General features: G+C 44.0%; 1 protein-coding gene across 1 annotated transcript in view; it reads left to right on the top strand.

Annotated features, from left to right (window-relative positions):
• The window catches only part of KATNIP (katanin interacting protein), a 180,783-nt gene that overhangs the window by 49,629 nt on the left and 106,467 nt on the right, over positions 1–24,687 (top strand). The window contains exons 6-7 of the mRNA XM_077828584.1: positions 12,913–13,035; positions 21,464–21,722. Coding sequence (XP_077684710.1) covers positions 12,913–13,035; positions 21,464–21,722 — 382 coding nt within the window. The remainder of the gene's footprint in view (positions 1–12,912; positions 13,036–21,463; positions 21,723–24,687) is intronic.

Here is a 24,687-nt window from a genome sequence, read left to right as displayed (position 1 = left end):
GAATCTTATCAGAATGATCTCATCACAGTTGCCTCCAGCACCACTCAATACAGCTTCAACCTCCCTTTGTTTCACAGACTTACTTATAACTTTATATTTTCTTATACATATATATTAGTCTCTCATTTCCATGAAAAATCTCCTCCCCTATCAGTACCGGTTTAGTGTTAGGTCAAACTGATCTTTTCTAGCTTATTAGTTACTTTCTCTTTTTTCCCCACACAAACATGATTACCTTGCAGTTTCTTACACCGTGCAGTTCTACGTATGCTTACGCCATTAAACATTATCAGAATAGACTCTTACAATTCACATCGGTCCTAAATATGCCTTCATTCATTTTGATGTTGAGTGCCACTTCCCCACCCCTTTGGTCTTCAGAGGTTCCCTCTTTTTACCTCCCCCTTTGCTCTTAGTTTAACCCCTTCCTGACTAGTCTAGCCAGCTTGTCCCCTAGGACAGTGGTTTTCAAACTGTGGGTCACGACCCAGTACAGGGTCACGGAAATGTAAGGCACTGGATCACAGTGGCTCTGGTCAGCACTGCTGACCAGGCTGTTAAAAGTCCCATTGGCGGTGCTGCCCAGCTAAGGTAGGCTAGTCCCTATCTGTTCTGACACCACGCTGTGCCCCAGGAGTGGCCAGCAGCAGGTCTGGCTCCTGCGCGAGGGGGGGTCACGGGGCTCCATGCGCTGCCCCAGCTCCAAGCACCAGCTCTGCACTCCCATTGGCCATGAACCGGCCAATGAGTGCTGGTGGGGGCGGTGCCTGTGGGCGAGAGCCGCACAGAGCTGCTTGCATACCTCTGCCTAGGAGCCGGACCTGCTGCTAGCTGCTTCCGGGGCACAGTGTGGTCCATGGTGCCAGGACAGGTGGGAGGCCTGCCTCTGCACCCTGGCTGCACTGCTGACCAGGAGCCACCGGAGGAAAACCCACGCCCCAACCCCATGCCCAAACCGGGAGCCCCTTCCTGCACTGCAAACACCTCATCCCCAGCCCCACCCCAGAGCCTGCACCCCAGTCCAGAGGCCTAATCCCCTCCCACAAGCCAACCCTCTGCCCCAGCCCTGAGCCCCCTCCCACACCCTGAACCCCTCGTCCCCAGCTCCGTTGGGTCGCAGGCGTCAATTTTCTTCAATTGGGTTGCCAGAAAAAAAGTTTGAAAACCACTGTACTAGGGGATTGGTCCACCTTCTACTGAGATGGAGGCCACAGTAACTACACTGCCCCCTCTCTTCATAGAAAGTGGACCAACGTTCCACATAGCCAAAGCCCTCCACACTACCCCACTTACCTAACCAGTGATTCACCTCCAGGATCTTCTGCCTTCTGTCTTCCTTCACTTGTGGGACAGGAAGAATCTCAGAGAAGATTGCTTGGACATTCTTCTTCTTCAGCACACTTCCAAGTTCATTGAAGTAATTTACTAGCTGTGAGATATTTTATGATGCAGAGTCATAGTGCTTATATGAACCATCACTGATTAATCCTTGCCTGTAGACTTCAGAAGTCTATCCAATCTTAGAGACAGCACACTCTGTTGTCTGCTTGTTCCTGACAGAATGTTCTTTCTAGTACTGAATCTCCATCAAGGATCATCTGTCTTCCTTGGGTGGTTGGAGAACTCTTTTGCTGGTAAGCTAGTTTTTCTTATAGGTTGGCCCAAGTTGCCATGCATGCATGCGTCCCATACATCTCTCCATTCCCTTGGATCTGCCTGATCTTGAGAGGTGTCTTCTGTAGTTTCCATGTTGAGGATCTGATATGGATTTGAAACTTTAGCTGTGTGGAATTCCTCCTGCTTCTCTTTTCTTGGGTGGCCACGTCTGCCTAGCCTCATCTGTCTCCAGCTGTGTAGAACATTGCAGTGACTTCTTGCCTCTAGTTGTTGTGAGCATCCAGGCCTCCACTTGTACCTATTCTTTTGTGGCCAGCTCCATTCATCCTTGAACCTGAAACTGAACCTGAATCTGGTTGTCTAGGAACTCCTCAGCTTCACTGATTCTTAGTAGCATCTCAGCTTGTCCTTCCAATCCAAGAATCTTTTCCTCCAGCACAGCCACCAACTTGCTCTTCATGCACAGGAGTCCCTTCTGTTTTCAGGCAGGAAAGAGAACATGGCATATACATTGCAGGTAACCACAACTGTTCCATCGCTAGCCATCTTGATATCACAAGTTGTGCTGAAACTGGAAGAAAAGCCTCAAACTCCCTTCCAAACTCCCTCCAAAACTCTGTTAGCTGTCTTTGTTTGCAGCTCTCAACTTCACCTAGCAAGTGTCTTTTATACCAAGTCTTCCCCTCTTAGCTCAGGTCAGCTCCTCACCACCAGCGACCAATTAGTCACTCAGAGACTTTAAATAGTTGGGCTGATTGACGCTCCAAGGGCTAGAGCCTCACAGCTTTTAGCAAGGCACCGATCAAAGCTTCAAGGGCTTACTCGCAGGCCCACAGCCCAGCCATACTGGAGTTCATTCCACTAGGATCAAGATTTATCTTCTGCCTGTTTGGGGAATATTCCCATTCCTGAAATATGCAGACCAGCTATGCAGATCTTGATCCACACATTTACCATTCACTAGACTCCCAGGTCGGATTTTGGTAGGGCTGCCCTGCAGTCACTATTTAAGTAGGACTCCTCAGACTCCCCTCCAAGCAAATACATAACTGCTTGTTAGTCAGCAAGAGTGGAATCTGTGGACAATCATTTGAAGAAAGAATGGTTACTTACTATAACAGGGCTGCCCTTGAGCACGGTCCCTGGCAGTCCTGCAGGTGCACTGCCCTCAGCTCCCTCCTGGTTTTGCAATAATTTCCTCAGACCCACGTACCTCAAATAGGTACACCTTTTGGGGGTCTGATTTATTAACTCTTTCACAGAATGCAAAGACATCTTCTTTAGCTTCTCAAGTCCAAGCCTCTCTAGGGTCTGTATGGGTTCAAGTAGGCTTCCTCTCCCAATTTTGAGAGTCTCCAGCTTTCCTCCTGGAGCTGGGTTACAAAACTCACTCTCCTTGCATGTTTTATGCTCTTAAAATCTCATGCTTCAGGGCTTCAGCTGTTCATCTGCAGGGGTTATGGAGAGATTGCCTCTCAGTGTACTCTGGGTTTTTTGGCTCCTTTCTCTAAATTGTCAGAGATGGCCACAGGTGGCGATGGGACACTAAATGGAGTGGGCCAATACTCTAAGGTGGCACCCAGATTTCTCTCTCTCAGGCACTTTGCTGGCTGGTTCTTGCTCACATGCTCAGGCACTAGCTGATCACCATGTGTGAGGTCAGCAAGGAATTTTCCCCAAACCAGATTAGCAGTGACTTTAGGTATTTTCATCTTGCTCTGCCGCATGGGGTGTGGTCACTTCTGGGACTATCTGCATATATCTCAATACGTTCTCTGCCATTACAGGGGCCTCAGGCATTGATGCACCTTGGTCCATCCTGTTCTCTGGCTGTGGCACATAATAGTCTAATCTCCTGTTGGCTGTATTAGGTTGGTCTAAATTTGGTTATTGGGTTTAGTGTGCGGGTGCTGTTGGTGGCCTGTGATATACAGGAGGTCAGACTAGATGATCTAGAGGTCCCTTCTGGCCATGAACTCTAGGACATCAGGATTCCTCAGCCCTTTTACTGGAGCTGGGTTATAATTCAGGCTAGCTGCAGCCCACTATCAGCTCTCCCCAGCTGGTCCCCTTTTCCCACTCAGTCCTTTCCTTTAGGCTCGTAGAGGTCAGCAGTCCTCCCACTAGTGGGGTAGAGTGGAGAGGTTTTTTGTGTGAAACATTGGTCCATCTTCTGCGAGGAGCGGGCTGTATAGTCTGGATGGCCTCCACTTCAACAGAAGGGGACCCACTCTCCTCAGGGATAGGCTAGCTAGAGTAGTCGAGGGGCATTTAGCTAAAAGCAAAAGGGGAGTGTAAAAAGAAGGAAGATATGCAGACTCAGCACAAAATGGAGAGATTTAAAACAAAATTAATCAAGAAACCAAAGGACATGAAGAGAAGAAATTCTTGAATTGTCTATACACTAGTGCTAGGAGCCTGTGTAACAAACAAAAAAAAGTGGAATTGCTCATTCATAAGCACAAATTTGATCTAGCTGGTATTACTGAAACCTGGTGGGTTGATTCCCATGATTGGAATGTTAAAAATCATGGGTCATAGCCTATTTAGGAAGGATTGAAGCAAAAAGAGGAGTGGCACTCTAAGTAGAAAATGGCACAAGGATTAACACAGAAGAAAATTATCTTGAATGCTAATGCATCAGTGTCCTAACATATAAAGCATAAGATGGGGTATTGGTTGGTGTCTGCTGTAGACCACCAAATCACACTAGGGAACAGGATAACCAGCTCCTTACACACCTATCTTTAATGTGTAAGAGAAAAATCTGTGATCATGGTGGATTTCAATTTGAATGAAATATGCTGGAGGTCTCATGCTCCTGGTAGGAAAACATCCTTGGTATTTCTAAACATTATAGATAAGTTTTCTAACTCAAAAAGCATTGTAGCCAACATGGGAATTCTTTATTAGACCTCATCTTGACAAATAAAGGTCAAGGTACACTTGGGCCTGCCTCATTGCAGGGGGACTTGATCTATGTACACTGTTGAATATATATACACACTTATGTTCATGGCAGGTGGACAGACTTGAGGTCCCTTCCAGGCCTACATTTCTATGATTCTGTGGTAGTGGTAAAATGAAGGACTTCCCCTTGATTTCCCTGGGGAATGAAAGTTCTTAAAAATAAATCTTATTTAGCTGCATTCCCCTCATGCTTGAGTAAGCACCTCACATGTCTGTTGTAACAAAACAGGCAATATGGATTTAGAAGCCTAACTATTTTGAAAATCTTGGCTGTATGTTTTTATAGAAAAACAAGAAGTTTTTTTCCAAAGATACCCATCTATATAATAAGCACAAAAAAAGTATCTACATAAGAAACATAACCAACACTATAAAAGTTTGTAACAGTAGAGAAAAAAACCCCAAAGTTGCTGGCTAAAGAGGTGGAAAACAGCAAATATATTATTCTTGTGTATGTGTGGAAGACGGAAACAAAAGTCCTGTGTGTTGTTATTTGATTAACAAACACAAAACCAGGCATAGGAAGGCTAAGATGCTTCCAAACCTCTTCAGAAAGTTAAATAATAGAACCTTCCATCCAAAATAAAAAAATCATATGGGGCATCACTTACATGTTCTTAATGTAACTCATGGCAATCGGGGGAAGTCCCTGACGACTGGAAAAAGGCTAATGTAGTGCCCATCTTTAAAAAAGGGAAGGAGGAGGATCCTGGGAACTACAGGCCAATCAGCCTCACCTCAATCCCTGGAAAAATCATGGAGCAGGTCCTCAAGGAATCAATTCTGAAGTTCTTAGAGGAGAGGAAAGTGATCAGGAACAGTCAGCATGGATTCACTAAGGGCAAGTCATGCCTGACTAATCTAATTGCCTTCTATGATGAGATAACTGGCTCTGTGGATGAGGGGAAAGTGGTGGACGTGTTGTTCCTTGACTTTAGCAAAGCTTTTGACACGGTCTCCCACAGTATTCTTGCCAGCAAGTTAAAGAAGTATGGGCTGGATGAATGGACCATAAGGTGGATAGAAAGTTGGCTAGATTGTCGGGCTCAATGGGTAGTGATCAATGGCTCCATGTCTAGCTGGCGGCCAGTATCAAGTGGAGTGCCCCAAGGGTCAGTCCTTGGGCTGGTTTTGTTCAATATCTTCATAAATGATCCGGAGGATGGTGTGGATTGCACCCTCAGCCAGTTTGCAGATGACACTAAACTGGGAGGAGAGGTAGATACACTGGAGGGTAGGGATAGGATACAGAGGGCCCTAGACAAATTAGAGGATTGGGCCAAAAGAAATCTGATGAGGTTCAATAAGGACAAGTGCAGAGTCCTGCACTTAAGACGGAAGAATCCCATGCACCGCTACAGACTAGGGACCGAATGGCTCGGCAGCAGTTCTGCAGAAAAGGACCTAGGGGTTACAGTGGACGAGAAGCTGGATATGAGTCAACAGTGTGCCGTTGTTGCCAAGAAGGTCGATGGCATTTTGGGATGTATATGTAGGTGCATTGCCAGCAGATCGAGAGACATGATCGTTCCCCTCTACTCGACATTGGTGAGGCCTCCTCTGGAGTACTGTATCCAGTTTTGGGCCCCACACTACAAGAAGGATGTGGAAAAATTGGAAAGAGTCCAGCAGAGGGCAACAAAAATGATAGGGGGCTGCAACACATGACTTATGAGGAGAGGCTGAGGGAACTGGGATTGTTTAGTCTGCGGAAGAGAAGAATGAGGGGGGATTTGATAGCTGCTTTCAACTACCTGAAAGGGGGTTCCAAAGAGGATGGATCTAGACTGTTCTCAGTGGTAACTGATGACAGAACAAGGAGTAATGGTCTCAAGTTGCAGTGGGGGAGTTTTAGGTTGGATATTAGGAAAAACGTTTTCACTAGGAGGGTGGTGAAACACTGGAATGCGTTACCTAGGGAGGTGGTGGAATCTCCTTCCTTAGATATTTTTAAGGTCAGGCTTGACAAAGCCCTGTATGGGATGATTTAGTTGGGGATTGGTCCTGCTTTGAGCAGGGGGCTGGACTAGATCTCCTGAGGTCCTTTCCAACCCTGATATTCTATGATTCTGTGAATGCATATCCTAAACCAGAATTCCTGTTTAGATGACAGATGTAAGCAATAATGTTTTATAATCATGTGGTGCTTCGTAGGTCTGAGACCAGCCACTGAAATAGCAATACCCATAATACTTTTAGCATGACCATGAATAGAATTTAATTAGGATAACCCCTTTTTAGTGAGCCCAGAGAGCATTAGTTTACTAATTTTAAACACTCGGTTCTTTTCAGGTCAACTTTTAAGTTGGACAGTATTTCTCAAATCGGGACACCTGGTGTTCTTAATCAACAATTTATTAATTCACCCAGAAGCACATAAGTATATATATTCAACAATGTTTAGATCAAGTTTAGGTACACCAAATGTTCTGAACATGTACTGAACACACAAATACAGTCTCTCTAGCAATTGTCATGGGCCAGGGTTGAGGCTTAGCAATTATACCACATAATACCACAAATCACCAAAATTTCTTATTTCATTTACTTATGATAATTAATCATCAATTCTTTAGTTCCTCTAACACATTTATCGTACTTTCAGTAGTTCTCCAAGGAGTAAGGATGTCTTAAGACACTTCCAAGGGTGTGGTCCCTGCTATTTGAATAGTTTCAGATGAAAGGGACAAGTTTAAATATCAAAAGCACTTGCATAAATTTTATTGTTTTAAATCCCTCTTGGGCCAATTTGCTTGCATGCATATAACATTAATTAGTTAAAATCCAAAATAAGATTACTTGAGGTCTGTCAGCAATATCCCCCCTCATCCCCGTGTGCCCCCTGTGTCTGTGAGTGCAAACATCAGTTATCACATTAGGGACCTCTTGGGTCCCTAGTACTCCAAGATAAACTGCTCCCAAGGAGGGATATTATTGACACGAGAGTTTATTACAAAATCTTAGTGCAAATAATCTGTAACAAAAGTCCCAAAACGCAGTCCATTTCTCACCCCCATTGTATATAGTCTTTAATATCCCACATCATTCAACCCATCAGCATAGCACATACCATGCCCCAGCATCTTCTGTCACACCCGGGCTTTTCTTCTGCCAGGACAGCCACCACAGCTCCTCTAGCTGGAATTAAAACCCTGCTCTTCCCAGCGGGCACTCCCTTCTTCCCCCACAGCTCACCAGGGTAACATCCATCATACCCTGTTCCATTAACCTTTTCCAGCTTTCCAGGATGGAGACATCAGCAGGTAAGCCCCATCCACTGCTTCCCTACCTTCAGTGCTCTTTCATTTTTGGCTCCAGCTCTCTGGCTTAGGAGTCATTAGGCAACTCACTCTGCCACCTTCAGCCCTGTCCTGCTCTCTGGGTCTCCAGCTTGGGCCCTCCTACAGCCTCCTTCACAAACCTTCCCCCTCTTATTCTCCCTGATCCTTATAGCCCAAGGTGCTACCACATCCTTGTAATTGGCCAAATTGGGAGCACATGTTCTGGTAAATGGGTGATGGACCTGCTTCATTTAAAGAGGCCAGCCACCCTGTGACAAGGTCTCACTAAAAAGAGTGCAGCCTCATTAAGATAGCCTTATAGCCTTTAGTTATTAATATTAAAGAACAGAAAGAAAAATATAATCTTTTAAATTAAATGTGCCCACTTCTTCTGTTAATTCTGAGAGGGGGAATCAGTCCATACAACTGCTCCAAGTGGCTGGAAGCACTCCTGATTTTGTAGTTTCTTCAATGGGTTCAGTAACTCTTCTTAGTTCTGTAATTCCAGAGGAGAGAAGAAGCTGTTCACAGGGTATTCAGCAAACTCTCCTATCCACATGGTGACTTCTGGCTTATGTACCTTGTTTCTGGGTCTGTTGGGGCAGACAATCTTCTTACTTTCTATTGGACACTCATCAACTGGGCACTCAAAGTTCACCTCTTAGTTTCTCTCTGCTTCAGTCAGTATCCAATAGATGGTGGCAGTTTATAATAAATGTATTTGATGCTTCTCTTAGTCGGAGGCTTTAATTCATTTCCTGGATTCTATTTCAGCATTATCCCTGGTTATTAGTTGGGATTCCCCCACTATCATCAACATCATCCCTTTTTAAGCAATTGCTTGTAATATTCCAAAGTTATATTCTGGTTAGGTGCTTATGTCTTTCAATATTCCCTTTTCCTTCTTGTGCTATGCAATTCCTACCACTTCTAGTGTGCACCAATCATTTACAAAGAAAACTAACAAAATCCTTTATAATTCCTCTACACATCTACTGGACATAATCTATACATTCTTTGATTACATCTAATGTTTTTCATTGCACATCTTTCAGGACTTACCATAGGATATGAGACATAGCATTGGGGGAACAAGACAGATTATCTACCTAGAGAGCTGTGTATGTCAATCATAAGGCAAACACATATATAGTTTCTAATTTGAAAGATATATTATGGATCTTTGGGTAGTAGGCAGTTTGACCTCTGGAACTTCAGCTTTTTGTGGGTTGCCCATCAAGTTATATCTTAAACAGTTTTTCCCTTTTTTGTCAACTCCCTGGGGTTCTATATAACCAGACCGAGAGTCTCTTTGGTTTGAGAGTCTAACAAAAGCTGGAAGACTCCTTTCCTGGAAAATGCGTACTTGAACTTTAGCTTAATTGATGCTCCCAGACAAGATGCCTCCCCTGTTGGAATGTGCGTATTGATTCTCATTGTCTTTTATTCGGAGAGGAAGCCAAAGGTTTGGAATATGCATAGTGGGATTGGTGGTATTCTTATTTGCCACAAACAATCAAAATGGCAGAGAGAGAACTATAATTGGTAAAAATATATTTTCAAGGCATATTTGACACCTATGCTGCTTATACCATCAAGTTGCAAGCCTTTCAGTGTGTAGCACTTATAGATGCATTATTCTTGCTGACAGATCAAACTGTATTAGAAATTCCATTTATCTTTTTGAGAGGTTTCAGAGTAGCAGCCGTGTTAGTCTGTATTCGTAAAAAGAAAAGGAGTACTTGTGGCACTAAGCGCTTTAGTTAGCTTCAAATAAAGGGAGGGGACCATCAGGTCAGGCAGACTGGAGTACTAGTTTAAGTACTATTTTGATGGCTGTTAGATGTCCAGGGCAGGTAGCAGCTGTAACAAGAGTGCTTTTTCCCCCCTGCATGTGGCAAGACAAGTGAGATCTTTTCTCCCTGAGGTAGCCTTTGCCTTAACTGTCCATGTCTTTGTCACTTCTCTACTAGGTTATGTCTACACTAGCAGTTATGTCGGCAAAACTTTTGTCGCTCAGGGATGTGAAAAAAAGACTTCCCTGCGCAACGTAAGTTTTGCTGGCATGAGCTCTAGTTTGCAAAGTGCTCTGTTGTTGGGAGACACTCTCCAGCCAACATAGCTACTGCCGCTCGTTAAGCTGGCTTTATGTTGACGGGAGAGCTCTCTCCCATTGGCATAACGCAGCTACACAAGTGCTCTTACAGCACCAGCACAGTTGCAATGGTACAGCTGTGCCCTTGTAGGCTTGTAAGTGTAGACATGGCCTTAAATTGCTGTAATATGTTCTACCTGGGCTACACTTTGGAACCATTCAGAATTCTTCAGGCTGCTTCTTAAGAGTAATAATAATACCTAGCTCTTATAAAGTACTGTACTTTTCATTAGTAGATCTCAAAGTACTTTACAAAGGAAGTAAATATCACTAGCCCCATTTTACAGATGAAGAAACTGAGGCATACAGAGCATTGAAGTGACTTGTCTGAGGTCACCCAGTAGGCCAATGGCATAGTCAGGAATAGCACCCAGATCTCTTGACTGCCAGTCCAGTGCTCTAACTAGTAGGCTATGCTGTGAAGTTGCCTGTTGGGAGCATATTAAACCAATGCTCTGTCATCTGTATCAGCTCCCAGTAAGTTTCTGCATGGAATCCAGGGTGTTGGTCTCTGCCCAAATATGCTGTCACTGTTGAGATTAGCAGAGACACTTAAGAAGCAACTCCTTCAATATAAACGAGAGGGAACTGCTGGCAGGACATTCTCCAGGAGTGGTCCTCAGTTTTGGAACTCGCTCCCCCACTTGCTCTGCCATGGAAAAGAAGCCCTTGAGGAATTCCACCATGATTTCAACAATTTCCATCCCACCATCAACCTTAGCCTGGACCAGTCCACACAAGAGATCCACTTCCTGGACACTACAGTGCTAATAAGCGATGGTCACATAAACACCACCCTATACCAGAAACCTACTGACCGCTATGCCTACCTACATGCCTCCAGCTTTCATCCAGACCACACCACACGATCCATTGTCTACAGCCAAGCTCTGCGATACAACCGCATTTGCTCCAACCCCTCAGACAGAGACAAACACCTACAAGATCTCTCTCAAGCGTTCTTACAACTACAATACCCACCTGCTGAAGTGAAGAAATAGATTGACAGAGCCAGAAGAGTACCCAGAAGTCACCTTCTACGGGACAGGCCCAACAAAGAAAGTAACAGAATGCCACTAGCCATCACCTTCAGCCCCCACCTAAAACCTCTCCAACGCATCATCAGGGATCTACAACCTATCCTGAAAGACGACCCATAACTCTCATGGATCTTGGAAGACAGGCAAATCCTTGCTTACAGACAGCCCCCCAACCTGAAGCAAATACTCACCAGCAACCACACACCACACAACAGAGCCACTACCCCAGGAACCTATCCTTGCAGCAAAGCCCACTGCCAACTGTGTCCACATATCTATTCAGGGGACACCATCACAGGGCCTAATCACATCAGCCACACGATCAGAGGCTCGTTCACCTGCACATCTACCAATGTGATATATGCCATCATGTGCCAGCAATGCCCCTCTGCCATGTACATTGGGCAAACTGGACAGTCTCTACGTAAAAGAATTACTGGACACAAATCAGACGTCAAGAATTATAACATTCATAAACCAGTCGGAGAACACTTCAATCTCTTTGATCACTCGATTACAGACCTAAAAGTGGCAATTCTTCAACAAAAAACCTTCAAAAACAGACTCCAACGAGAGACTGCTGAATTGGAATTAATTTGCAAACTGGATACAGTTAACTTAGGCTTGAATAAAGACTGGGAGTGGATGGGTCATTACACAAAGTAAAACTATTTCTCCATGTTTATCCCCCCCCCCCCCCCCCCCCGCAACTGTTCCTCAGAAGTTCTTGTCAACTTCTGGAAATGACCCACCTTGATTATCACTACAAAAGGTTTTTTCCTCCCCTCTCTCCTGCTGATAATAGCCCACCTTACCTGATCACTCTCGTTACAGTGTGTATAGTGACACCCATTGTTTCATGTTCTCTGTGTATATAAATCTCCCCACTGTATTTTCCACTGAATGCATCTGATGAAGTGAGCTGTAGCTCACGAAAGCTTATGCTCAAATAATTTTGTTAGTCTCTAAGGTGCCACAAGTCCTCTTTTTCTTTTTGTGGATACAAACTAACACAGCTGCTACTCTGAAACTTTGTCTATGTTGTCATTTTTAATGTATGAGATAGGTGTCCACAGCACTGTATGGACATCTATAATTAATTTTATTTATTCATATTTTTAAAACACATGTAGAAATCAGATGATTACTGTTCCCCCCCCTTGGTGCAGATAGAATGTGGCTCTTTAGAGGAGGCAATGTCTTGATTGAAGTAGTATAGGGAATGTCAAGCATCCCCTGGATTGATGCACAGAAGTACTCAGGACAAAATCTTGATGCATCCTGCTAACAGGTATCAGTATCAGGTGTGCAGGGTGTGTCACAGGGGTGGAAGAGGTGGTACGGGGCCTGTCCTTTTGCTACATGGGTGACAAAGTCACAGACAGCAATAAGATTTCTTGTTCCCCAGTGTGCCTTCCCTACACCGTGGAGCACTTTAAGTTGGCTATACGTTGGATTTATCAGCGGGTACAGGGTAGGTCTGGGGCACTTTCACACGCTCTTTCTGGGGCGTAATGCAGGCAGACCTCATGGTGTCTCGGTCCTTGCACAGAAAGATACGAAGTTCTTTATGCCTGTACAGCACAGGCTGAATACAGTGTGAGTGCTTTCTCTTTGCTGCCTTGTTTTTAAATTCAAGTATGTTTTATTGTTTAAAGTGCTTATAATATTTCTAAGATAATTTCCCTAAACATTTTCTAATTCTTTTAAAAGTAAAACCTCCATTGTATATTGGATTGCTCTCTCTTTTCTCTTTCAAGAGACATCCTATCCACCCTTGATTGTCTATGAGCAGGGAATGTACCTGTAAGTGAAGCTACAGTGAGTTGGTCTGTATTTTTGCTTCCAGAATCTCAAGTCTCCCAAAAGCAGTCCTGTCAGTGACTTTAAATTCACCACCCAGAACCCAGAACTCCAAGTACATGGCGATGTGGAAAAGGAAAGAATACTTTTAAGTATTGATGATGTAAAGGTGTGGTATGGCCTTTTATGTTTTGCCAAACTTTATAAATAATCTGATAATAGAACAATTTTTATCAAAAGCTTTGCAGGGTGATTGGAACTGAAACCATTTCCTTTTCAGGAAGATGAGAGTCCCAGGCTTTCTTCATAGCTTCAGGCCATCCCCTGTCCCCATGCGTACACATACATGTACACACACATGCCCTTCAACCAAATTCTCTAGCCTGAAATCTCTGCCTCTCCCCCCTCCTATGTCCCTGATCCCTCTGGGCCTTTGACTCCTCTGTCGTACTTCCCTACTCTGTTCCCCTGGTGCACCATGCAGCAGCTCACTCAGCCCCATATTCACCCCGACATTGTACTGTCCTTGCCTGCCCCAATGGTGCCCCGGAGCCCAATTTCACCACCAGAGCCTAACTCATGCCTCCTGCAGCCCAGCTTTCCTGATTCACCAGGGATATTCATAGATTTATATTTTAAGGCCAGAAGGGAACCATTAGATCTCTACTCTAACCTCCTACATAACATAGGCCAGAGAATTAAATCCAGTTACCAAAAAAAAAAAAAGAAAAAAAAAAGCTTGTAATGATGTAATTAGAGACTGTACCACAATGCATTCCTAACTGGCATTTCCTAACTTCTGACTGCTTGACTTTGCAACCTGAGTGTTCTTTTAATGTTTATAGTTTTTTTGTGTGTAATTTCCTAAATTTATAAAAAAAGTAAGCTGAAGAAAACAGGATTTTCATCATGTGGAACCCCATATTGACTCCTACATGATTCATCAGCAGAGTTAAAAGTTTTACATCTACAGCATGGATTGCTGCCACTTGAGCTAACAAAGTCACTGCTAGCAGTAGTAAATTGTCATTCTCTATATTGTGAGGAAGGTGAAGCACAATGTCGAAGAACAACTACCTCCAGGGCATGCCCTCACGTGGTCCTGCAGTGTTCCAATGCCTCAATTTTCCCTTTCCAGGAACTTGCCGTTCCACTTTTTACAGGGGATCACCTACTCCACCATATGTGATAAGACGCACCATCCTGTGGTAGGCTGTGAAATGACTGCTGCATCTGCCTCAGTTTGCCCTTTCTTCCAGCATCCCAGTAACTCCATGCAGGCTTTCAGAGAATAAATAGCCCTTTACAGGGTTAATTTATTGCAGAAGGTCCAAAAATCATAATCCAGATTTTCCCAGCACAGTCAATCTTTCAAATTCCACCAGTCTGTCAACATATCAACTACAGTTCCAGTGTCTCTCACCATGCCCCAGCACTTCAGCATGGCTCTGGCATTTCTTACCACACCTCACCCCAGCACCTCTAGCTAGGGAACTTCTCCACCCTGTTTCTAGCTTCTGCCTGGAGACATCAGTGGGCTCACCCTTTAATCATTCCCCAGCCTTCATCCCTCTGGCTTCAGCTCTGCAGCTTAGAGAGCCGGCAGGCATCTGCCGCTGTGGCTGTCGGCCTTCAGCTCTCTCTGGGCATGGCTCTCTGGCCTGGGAAAGTTTGTAAGTGACCCTCCCGCAGCTGTCTTCCCACCTCCACCAACATGACCTGGATCCATTGCTCAATAAGAAAATGCTCCCTGCTCCCTCCTTCAGGGGCATCTCCTTCCTGAAGTTTTCAACACAGCTCTGCTCTTCTTCTGAGCTTTCTCTGGACTCTGAATTCTTCTAGTTTGGGTTCTGAATGCTCTCATGTCTTTGGGCTGTCTTATTTATAACTTTCAGGGCAGCTCTCCCTCCAAATTACATCAAACTAGGGCACCTGTACTTGGACGGGGGACCTGGGCCTAATTTCATTTACAGGGCCAGCTACCCTGTTACACATACATTTTATTAGTGGATTTCACAGTTGCTGGCTGTTATCAGAGGCATGTTGACATTAGAGGAATCCTGGGTTCTATTCCAGGTTCTGAGGGAAAGTTATAGACCATTCTGCTCCTGTTTTCCCCAAAGCCTGATCCCTTTTGCCCCACTGATCCCTCCAACCTGTCTCAGTCCATCTCCACCTCAGCTTCTTGTCCCAGTTCCTTCTCCCTTTTTTGGGTCTTCATTCCAGTGTGGCTGCTTCCTCTTTCTCCTCCTCACTGCCTGGGCACCAGCAGTGGGAACATTGAGAGCACCAGTAGAGACAGTATCTCTGCACTTAGTTCTTGTGTCTGGCATCCTAGTTGTTCTTGGCATCCAAGAGTAGCAATTGCAGGGCAAGTCCAGCTCAACTGTGGCTATCCTGGGATGATGCATGCTCAGTACAAATAAAACCTTGGGAGACGTTAGCTTCCAAATTCTAACAAGACTCTGTTGAACTTGTGTGCATTAAGATCTTCAGAGACTTATACATTGGCCAAATTAGGGAGAATTTTCATAGGGACAGCAAAAAGCTGACACCAGGGCAACGCTCTGCCAAATTTAACTCCTTGCTCCAAAGAATGGAAGCATTAGAGTTTCTCATTTAAACAGCTTTAAAAAAATGTTATGTGGGCAAAGCAACATATTTTTCCTTAACCTCTTTTTGGGAAATGGCTGAACTTTTTTGCTGAAATCTTCCAAAAAATTCAGCCCGAGCTTGATACCCAGCATGGAAAACTTCAGCCTGAATGGCCACAGTTTGTCAAAGTAAAAAGCAGCTGAAAACTAAGTCTTATAATAGAAAGTATTATTAATAATACAGAAATGCCAGTTTTCAATGCACACGGATATAGTCTGTGTTTTTTTTTTCACAGGGTTGCTGTCTCATTCGGGTCCCAATCATATACCACTAAAGTCAATGGGAGTAAAGGGAGCAGAACTGAGCCCTCATTGCATAGCAGAGGCAATGAGTTGGCTGGGTGGGGGGCATGTGGGGTCATGTGCCCACCCAGATTTGCCGCTTGGCTTGTACTGAACATACTCACAGAGACTGAGCATGCTCAGTAACACTACTGAAGCTGGCTTCCCTCACTCTGATGGATGGTGCTTATTGAATGCGGCAGCTGTTCAGCACTGCCTTTTAACCTCATTATTCATTATATGGCACCAGGATTTATTTACTGCACACCGTCCAAACCCTGCACTGAATAGGGAATTACTTATTTCCTCACAACTTTTCTGCTATGCTGCTCACCATGATATCTGAGTCTCACAGACTTTAAAGAATTAGTATTCACAGCACCCTAGAAAGAATTATTAATCTCATTTTACAAATGGGGATCTGAGATATAAAGAGATTTTGGCCAACATTTATAAAAGGGTGCATGAATTTTGAGTGCCTCAGTTATTGGATACCCAGCTTGGGATACTTAGGGCTAGATTTACAAGGGAGATTTAAGCTAGCAGCTAAGCGCCTAAGTGCAGTGTTTAGGCACCACTGACATTCACAGAACCATAGTTCAGCTGCCATGTAATCTGTTGGTGCCTAAAGTCTATAGGTGTCTAATTTTCCTCTGGTAAAGTCCCCCTGGCAACTAAATTTCTGCCTCTGGGCCTGCACACAGCCTCCTGAAACCCAACACTGCCGAGCAGCTTGGCACTTAACTCCTGCCTAAACCCCAGCAACATTCACAAGCTAGACATTCCCCTGCCTGTCTCGCCTGATCTGGTAAATATGCTCAGAAGCTGCCTAAGAACATGCATACCAAATCTTGCCCCTCACAAAAAGCCAGCTGAGGCGGTATCCCCAATAGCCGATGGTTGGAGCACGCCCTTAGGATGTGGGAGACCTGGTTTCAAATCCCTGCTCTGCTTCCTAGCTGAATCCCCCTTCCTAGCTGAGTGCCCTAAGATAGAGGATATTCTGGGGTGGGGCTCTCTCATTCTCTCCTGTTCAAGTTGTTCCACTTTGTGTAAAATATTTTAATATTCAGGAGATCAGAGAGAGTGTGACTGGATAGCCTAGTGATTAGCACACTCCCATAGCAGACCTGCGTTCCAGCCCCTGCTCCAGTGAATAGTTCAGTGTTTCATCCAAAGTCGAACCATTTCAACAGGTGAGATTAAAAAAGACAGCCCCCACTCCCACCCCAGAATATCCCATAGCCCAGTGGTTAGAAGATTCAATTGGGAGACCTAGGTTCAAGTCCTTGCTCTGAATCAGGCAGAATGGGGACTTAACCTGGATCTCCTACTTCCTGGGTGAGTGCTCTAATGACTGCACTCTTGGGTATAAAGGAGGGTGGCACCTTCTCTTAATTTTTTACTTAAGAAAGGGTTGTTCCGGTTTAGGTCCCTAACTCCAGGAGAGGGTTCAAAGTTGTGAATTCTGAGCATACTCCAGCCCAGAGTTAGGCATCTATAATGGGTTGCCCCCTTTCAAGGCACCGTCTGATGTGCTGAGATACCACTGAGCCCACCTGTTCTGTCAACATGGGCCCCCTTTAACTTGTCTTGCTGAGCCAGGCTCTTAAACCCCCTCTAGCACACACACAGGCAGGGTTACACCCAGCTGCAGAAAGACACAGACACTGAGATCAGCTCTGGAAAGACTCAGCTTAAGGGACTTGCTCCAGTAGTCAGGTGCCCACCTCCCTTAGAGTGCAGACCCAAAGGCATATTGTCTTGTGCTGTATAGAATAATCTGCACAGTGCAAGCTCATAAAAATTCACCCTCTTCCTCAATGTGAAGAGAGATATGCACCCTGTCTCCCCCCACCCCCAGTTACAAATTGCACAAACTGGGTTTGATAATAAACAAAACAAATTTATTAACTATAAAAGGCAGATTTTAAGTGATTATAAGAGAGAGCAAACAGAACAAAGCAGATTACTAAGCAAATAAAACAAAGCACGCAAACGAAGCTTGATTCACAAAAAAAATTGGTTACAAAATGTAATTTCTCACCCTAAATGTTGAATTAGACTGAATGCAGCGCTTCTGTACCTCAGAGTTCCAGTTATTTCTTCTTACAGACTGGTCCCCTGTCCCAGTCTGGACTCAACCCTGCCTTTCCCTTCAGGTTAGTTTCTTTGTCCCTTTAGGTTCTTTCATCAGTCCTTCTTCTTGGGTAGGCAATGGAGGAGAGTCTGGAATGCCTTCCCTCCCAGCCTTAAATAGAATTTACATAAGGCAGGAAGCCTTTTGTTTCCCAAACTTGACCTCCCCATCCTGTGAGTGGAAAATTACTAGAAGTCCAAGAGCGTGTTTAGTACCAGGTGGCAGGACCTCCTGACCAATTAGTGTCACAGCTACATCCCAGGATGACTCTTAGGAAGGAGAGAGATTAGTATCTTCACAGTCTTGTTGTTTCTTCCTAATGGGCCATTGGCTCTGTCTGGCTTTTCACTGTTGTACCTGAAGGGCTAGTTATGGGTGTCACCCAAAGTAGCACATTTGAAATACAGCTACATGGTCAATATTCCTAACTTCAGATACAGAAATGATACAGGCATACAGATTGGATAATCACATTCAGTAAATCATAACCTCTCCAATTCTATCTTACATGAGCCATCTTGCATAAAGTGTATCTCAGTTATGCCATATCCATATCATAAGCATATTTCCATAAGAATATGGAGTGTAACATCACAGCATCAAGCTTCCTTTCAGGGGCAGGGCTTAGGCTTCAGCTTTCTCCTTGGCATTTCCTACTGGCTAGCTTAAGTGGCTTCCTGCTCTACGCTCTGGCTTCTGCGAATCCCTTTTTTGGTACCCAACTATCTCCATGCATTGTATGAAGAGTCCAGGCATCCAGCTCGGGGTTGTGAATTCCACTTATTGGCAGGGTGCTTAGCTCTGCTTTTGAATCTAGGGCCTAAGGCTAAACATGCACAACTCCTGTGGGATTCAGCTACAATTCTGAATGATCAGCACTTCAGAAAATCATTCCCTATCTAGCTAAAGTTGATTTCCCAGTAAATGAGGAACACACAGTTATCAGCCACCTCTGAAAATACTGATTTTAAGTAACTTATCCAAAATCCTATTAAAAGTCTTTAGCAGAGCCACGACTAGAACCCAGTTCTCCTTGGACTTAGTCCAGCACCTTGTCAAGAAAACCATCTTTTGTCTTCCTTGAGTCCCCTGTTTCCCCATGATGAACTTTTGGAGTAAATGAGCTTGGGTGCTACAGCCATCAATCTTGGTTACTATTCAGACCTGTCTTACTCACTGCCCCTCTTTTGTATGTAATTTTATAGATTAAAAAAAAAAAAGGACTTCTGTCATGTGTAACTTTAATAATATTCACCTGGGTTGTTAGTAGGATTTGAACCTGGGACCTTCAGATCCCCACCATAGATACCATAACTTGAGCCAAAGCTGTCAGCCGTAGTAGGCTGTTATTGTCTATGGACCAGCTACTGCTAGAATCGGTCGTGTATTGCACTGAAACAGTGGGTTACGCATGCAGGAGTAGCCCCATTCTATAAAAGCAGAATCAAGCAATACATTTGGCATATTCTTTCTGAGAGGAAATATGGCTAAATTGAAGAAACTTAGGTTCCGTTCTGAGCTATGCCAGATGTGATCTTGTACAACATTTCAGGCATATTAAAACAAACCAACAAAAAACCCTTGGCCATTGGCATATTTTATACAATCCCTGTTCCAGTGCTCATTGAGCTTTTATTCTGGGACATCCATTGTTTTCTTCAACCGCCATGGGTACCAGAATGGATCCCCAACATGCCAACCTCTTTATGGGCTACCTCAGGGAAGAATTTCTGGATAAATGCAAAATAAAACCAACTATATACCTGAAATACATCAATTATATTTTCATCCAATACATTTCCCTGTTCTGTTCACTCTCTCTGAAACATCTGGCCTTGGCTGCTGTCAGAAGACAGGATATTGGGCTAGATGGACCATTGGTTTGACCTCATATGACCATCCCTACGTTCTTATCCTTCAGACAGACAACCTAAACAATGATTTCCACAACAACATCAACAACTACCATCCATCAAACTTTGTAGAGAACTCCCACACCAGCATTAACTTCCTGTACAGCACGATCAGTGTCAACAATGGAACCCTACAGACAACTATATACAAGAAAGCAACAGATCACCACACTTACTTCCACTGATCCAGCAACCACTCCAGAACACCAACACCAAGAAATATGTTATATACAGCCAGGCACTTAGATACCATAGAATATGCTCTGAAGAGAAAGTCGAGAATGTACACCTTAACACACTTAAAACCACCTTCATTAAACAAGAATGCTTCACTAGAGAAGTAGATAGCCTCCCCAAGAATTTATGGCTCTTGCAGAGAAGGGGAGGCAAAAAGATTAGGAGAATGGAAAGAAAAGAAGATCCACCCCTCTGTATTTTAAAAAGCAAGGAAACACACAATACTTCAAAAATGCTAAAGAATTAAAATAACTTTTGGCTGACTACCAGTAGCTCAGAGTCTTAATATGACAACAACAACAAGGAGTCCGGTGGCACCTTAAAGACTAACAGATTTATCTGAAGAAGTGGGTTTTTTACCCATGAAAGTTTACGCCCAAATAAATCTGTTAGTCTTTAAGGTGCCACCGGACTCCTCGTTGTTTTTGTGGATATAGACTAACACGGCTACCTCTCTGAATATGACAATGACATTTCCATTTTTGTAAAAATAAAATAAATAGGAGTTCATTATACCATACATCTCTCAGAAAGATACTAGTAATATATTAGAGAGACAAGGTAGGTGATGTAATATCTTTTATTGAACCAACTTCTGTTGGTGAAAGAGACAAGCTTGCGACCTTACACAGAGCTCTTCTTCAGGTCCTCAGAGTATCATAGCTAAATACAAGGGTGGAACAGATAAGTAGTTAACATGTTTTGCAAGAGAGCATTCAAAGTGAAAGGGGAAGTTAATACTTCTACAGCTGTAGGACAAAGGAGTATTAGTGAGTTACAGATTGTTGTAATGGGCCATAATAATATATAGTAATATATTATAGTTCACAATATTATTGTAATAAACAGGTTTGTTTGTAATAACTGGTGAAGGCTTCTAAAGGGGATTATTGCCATATTGAAAGCCACAACTGTGAGAAATAAACATTTATCCCTGTGGAACACTGGCAACAGAGGGCTGAGTTAAGGTTGTCTAGGTGTGACCTTGTGGAGTAGGGCTGATTTGCCAACGGAAAGTGTTTGTGAGCAGCTTTGTGTATATGGGAGAAGGTAAGGTGTGTAGCTGTATATTGTTTCCTGGCTTTTGTAGATTTAAATTTTGCACTGCTGTCCCTCAGCAACTTTTAATGTAATTTATTTTTTTAAATGTAGTCTGTTTACTCAGTTTCATAGCTTTCCCTGAAATTCTACACTTCCATGCTCTTGCTTGCGAAGGCCCAAAATGTTTTTAGCTGCCTTCCAGCTGTGTGTATTTATAAAAAGTGTTTGTGTTTTTCCCTTCTTGGGGGTGGGAGGAGCAGCAGTTTAACTGGTTTTATTTTGAAAGACATATGTGAGATTTTGCTGACAAATCTGTCTGGATTGTACCAGGAATTGAGAAGAAGTTTGGAACTCAGTGTAAGTCAGAAAAGGATGGAGAAGGAAAGTTCTAGTGATGACTATGACTCTGTTGAGGAGGATGTGCTTTTGGAGCACTCTCAGGTGGAAGAGACAGTTGCAAGTTTTGGAAGCCTCCAGTTGCCCAGTGGCGAGTCATTACTGAAGGATGTTCCCAAGTATCAGGAGGCTGGAAGATGCTGTGACCTCGATGCTGGTGCTCTCGTGCTGGAATTTAAGCAGAATCCGACAAGTAAGTCTTTGTGTCCTGTACCAGTTCAGCTGCAGCGTTGCAGTAGTAATTCTAGTTTTTATTCATAGAGTTTGTGGCTAAAAGGGAACCTTATGTCATCTAATCTGACCTCTTATACACCACAGGCCATTATGTTTCATGCAGGTATCCCTGCATTTAGGCCAGTAATATGTGTTTGATTATAGCATATCTTCCAAAAAGGATTCCAATCTTTCTGAAGAATTCAAGAGATGGAGAATCTACCACTTCCCTTGGTAGTTTGTTCCAATGTTTAATCACCCTCGCTGTGAAATATTGGTGCCATGTTTCCCGTTTGAATTTGTCTGGTTTCAGCTTCCAGCCATTGGTTTTTGTTCTGCCTTTCTCCGCTAGATTAAAGAGCCCTTTTGGTACCTGGTGTTTTCTCCCCATGTAATCAAGCCATCTCTCAGTCTTCTTTTTGATAAACTGAACAGATTGAGCTCTTTACACCTCTCACTGCAAGGCATTTTCAGCAGTCCTTGAATAATTTTGTGGCTCTTTTCTGCACCCTCTCCAGTTTTTCAATATCCTGTTTAAATGTAGACACTAGAACTGTATGCAGTATTCCAGTGCTGGTCTCACTAATTGTAATGGACCTAGATCACATCCTCTAGTCATCAGCGCACTGGCTAGTCATACCACCTAGTGGGTTCAAGTCCTGGTTTGTCAGTAATGCCTGGTGGGTTCAAGTCTGAGGTTGCTAGTAGCACCTAGTGGGTTCAAACTTGGGGGTTGATGGTAGTGCCTAGTTGGTTTGAGCCCGGGGGTTGGAGGTAGGGGAACCCAGGCCCTCTCACTCCTCCGGTTCCAACCAGGGCCCTGGGGCAGGCAGTTCAGGTGTGCAACGTGGGTCAGGGTATCGCCCAGCCTTTTCCCTGGGTTACTTCCTATTGCGGGGTTGACAACCTGCAGCACATGTGGAAAAGGCGGCATGCGAGCCAATTTTTACTGCCACGCTGCTGCCAGCCAGGGTCCCAGCCGCTGGCTCCACTCAGCCTGCTGCCTGCCTGGGTGAACGGAACCCCAGGCCAGCAGCGGGCTGAGCGGGGCCAGCAGCCGGGACCCTGGCTGGCAGGAGCTGGCAGCCAGAACCTCAGACCACTGGCCACACTCAGCCCGCTGCCAGTCTGGGGTTCTGTCAGGGGCCACTGTAAATGTAAAATTTATTACTGTCACGCGAAACCTTAAATTAATGAAGACTTGGCAGACCACTTCTCAATGGTTGCCGACCCCTGTCCTATTGCATCCCTGCCTCTCCAGAGGCACAGCGAAGGCCTAGCTAATGATCTGCAACATGTACCCCCAGAAGAGGAGCAGGAGGTTCCCTTCCCCACTCACAAGCAGATGCTTTGCTGTCTCTTCTGCAGTGGTTTGCGGCTCTGAGTCTTTTCAGGGCTGTGTGGAGTTCCTTTTGGATTCCTGCATGAGCTACCAGTGGAAGTCAGCTCCCTTGCACTGACCGCCCTGATTGAGCTGTGCTGTGCCCTTGTAAGCTCTGTCTCAATTGACAGCATGTCCAGAAGGCTCTGCTGGGTAGAGCCTCCTGCGACTAGAGCTACTCATTAATTCCCTTTTCCCCAGTGTGGAGTTTGTACCCCATCATACCAACACAGAGTGAAGTTACCTCTCTACTTCCCTCCTTATCCATCCAAGAATCTCATTATCCTTTTTTGCCACAGCATCACACTGGGAGCTCATGTTTAGTTGCTTGTCCACTGTGACCCTTACCTCCTTTTAACAGTCACTATTTTCCAGGATAGTCTCCCATTCTGTAAGTATAGCCTGCATTCCTTGTTCCTAGATGTATAACTTTCCATTTGGCTGTATTAAAACACATGTTTTTTATCCAGGTTACCAAGTGAATCCAGATCACTCTCTATGAATCCCCTGTCCTCATTATTTACTGTTCCACCTATCTTTGTTTCATCTGCAAATTTGATCAGCCATGATTTTACATTTGATTCTGGATCATTGATGTAAATTGTTGAATAGCATTGGGCCTAGAACTGATCCCTGTGGAACGCCGCTAGAAACACCCCGTTCAATGATGATTACTTGTTGAGACCTATCCATTACGCAGTTCTTCATCCATTTAACATGAGTGTTGTTGCTATTGGACATGGCTAATTTTTAAGTAGAATATCATGTGATATCAATTTAAATGTCTTACAAAAGTCTAAGTCTATTATATCTGCCCTGTTACCTTTATCAACCAATCTTGTAATCTCATCAAAGAATGAAATGAGGTTTGTTTTATAAGATCTATTTTCCATGAAACCATGTTGGCATTAATTATATTCCTGTCCTTTAATTCTTTATTATTTGAATCCTATATCAGCTTTTCTATTAATTTGCCCAGTAATTATGTTTTTGACAGCCTCTGTTCATTCCCACTTGTGGCATATGGTGCCCCGGCGTCAAGCTGTGGAATTGCCTTTAAAAGCCATGTCTGTTTGTAGGGTGCACAAGTGGTCTCACACAAGGGGAATGTCATCTCCCTACACTATATAAAGGAGTGCGTCCCCTGGCTGCCTCAGTTCCTTTGCTGCTTCAGCAGAGAACTAACAGAACTCACTTCATGTTCTTGAATTGCTCCATTGTAGTCTAATTCTCTTCTTGTATATAGTTAGTTAAATTAGTCTTTAGTGTAGTGTAGCTTTTAGCACAGTATAAGTAGCTACCCTCTTCGGGTAATGGCAGGAGCCATGTTGGGTCCTGAGCCATATAGGGCATTTAAGAAGTGTGGTCCTGCCCTGCAATGATTCCTGAGATGGACACTTATTTCAGATGTGTCTGTCGTTCTAATTTTGATTGACTGAATGGGCTCAGAGAGTCAATGGTGTTAATATGACCCTGTTGCTATTCCACATTAAACAGTTAAACATGGGTCAGGGTTTCTAGAATAGAGACTGTAGCCTGCCTAGACCATTAAGTATCTTTATAG

This window comes from Eretmochelys imbricata, chromosome 10 (genome assembly GCF_965152235.1).
Source record: "Eretmochelys imbricata isolate rEreImb1 chromosome 10, rEreImb1.hap1, whole genome shotgun sequence".
Taxonomy (NCBI): Eukaryota; Metazoa; Chordata; order Testudines; family Cheloniidae; genus Eretmochelys; species Eretmochelys imbricata.
The sequence above is the reverse complement of the archived record's forward strand: the minus strand, read 5'-3'. Positions and strand labels throughout refer to the sequence as shown.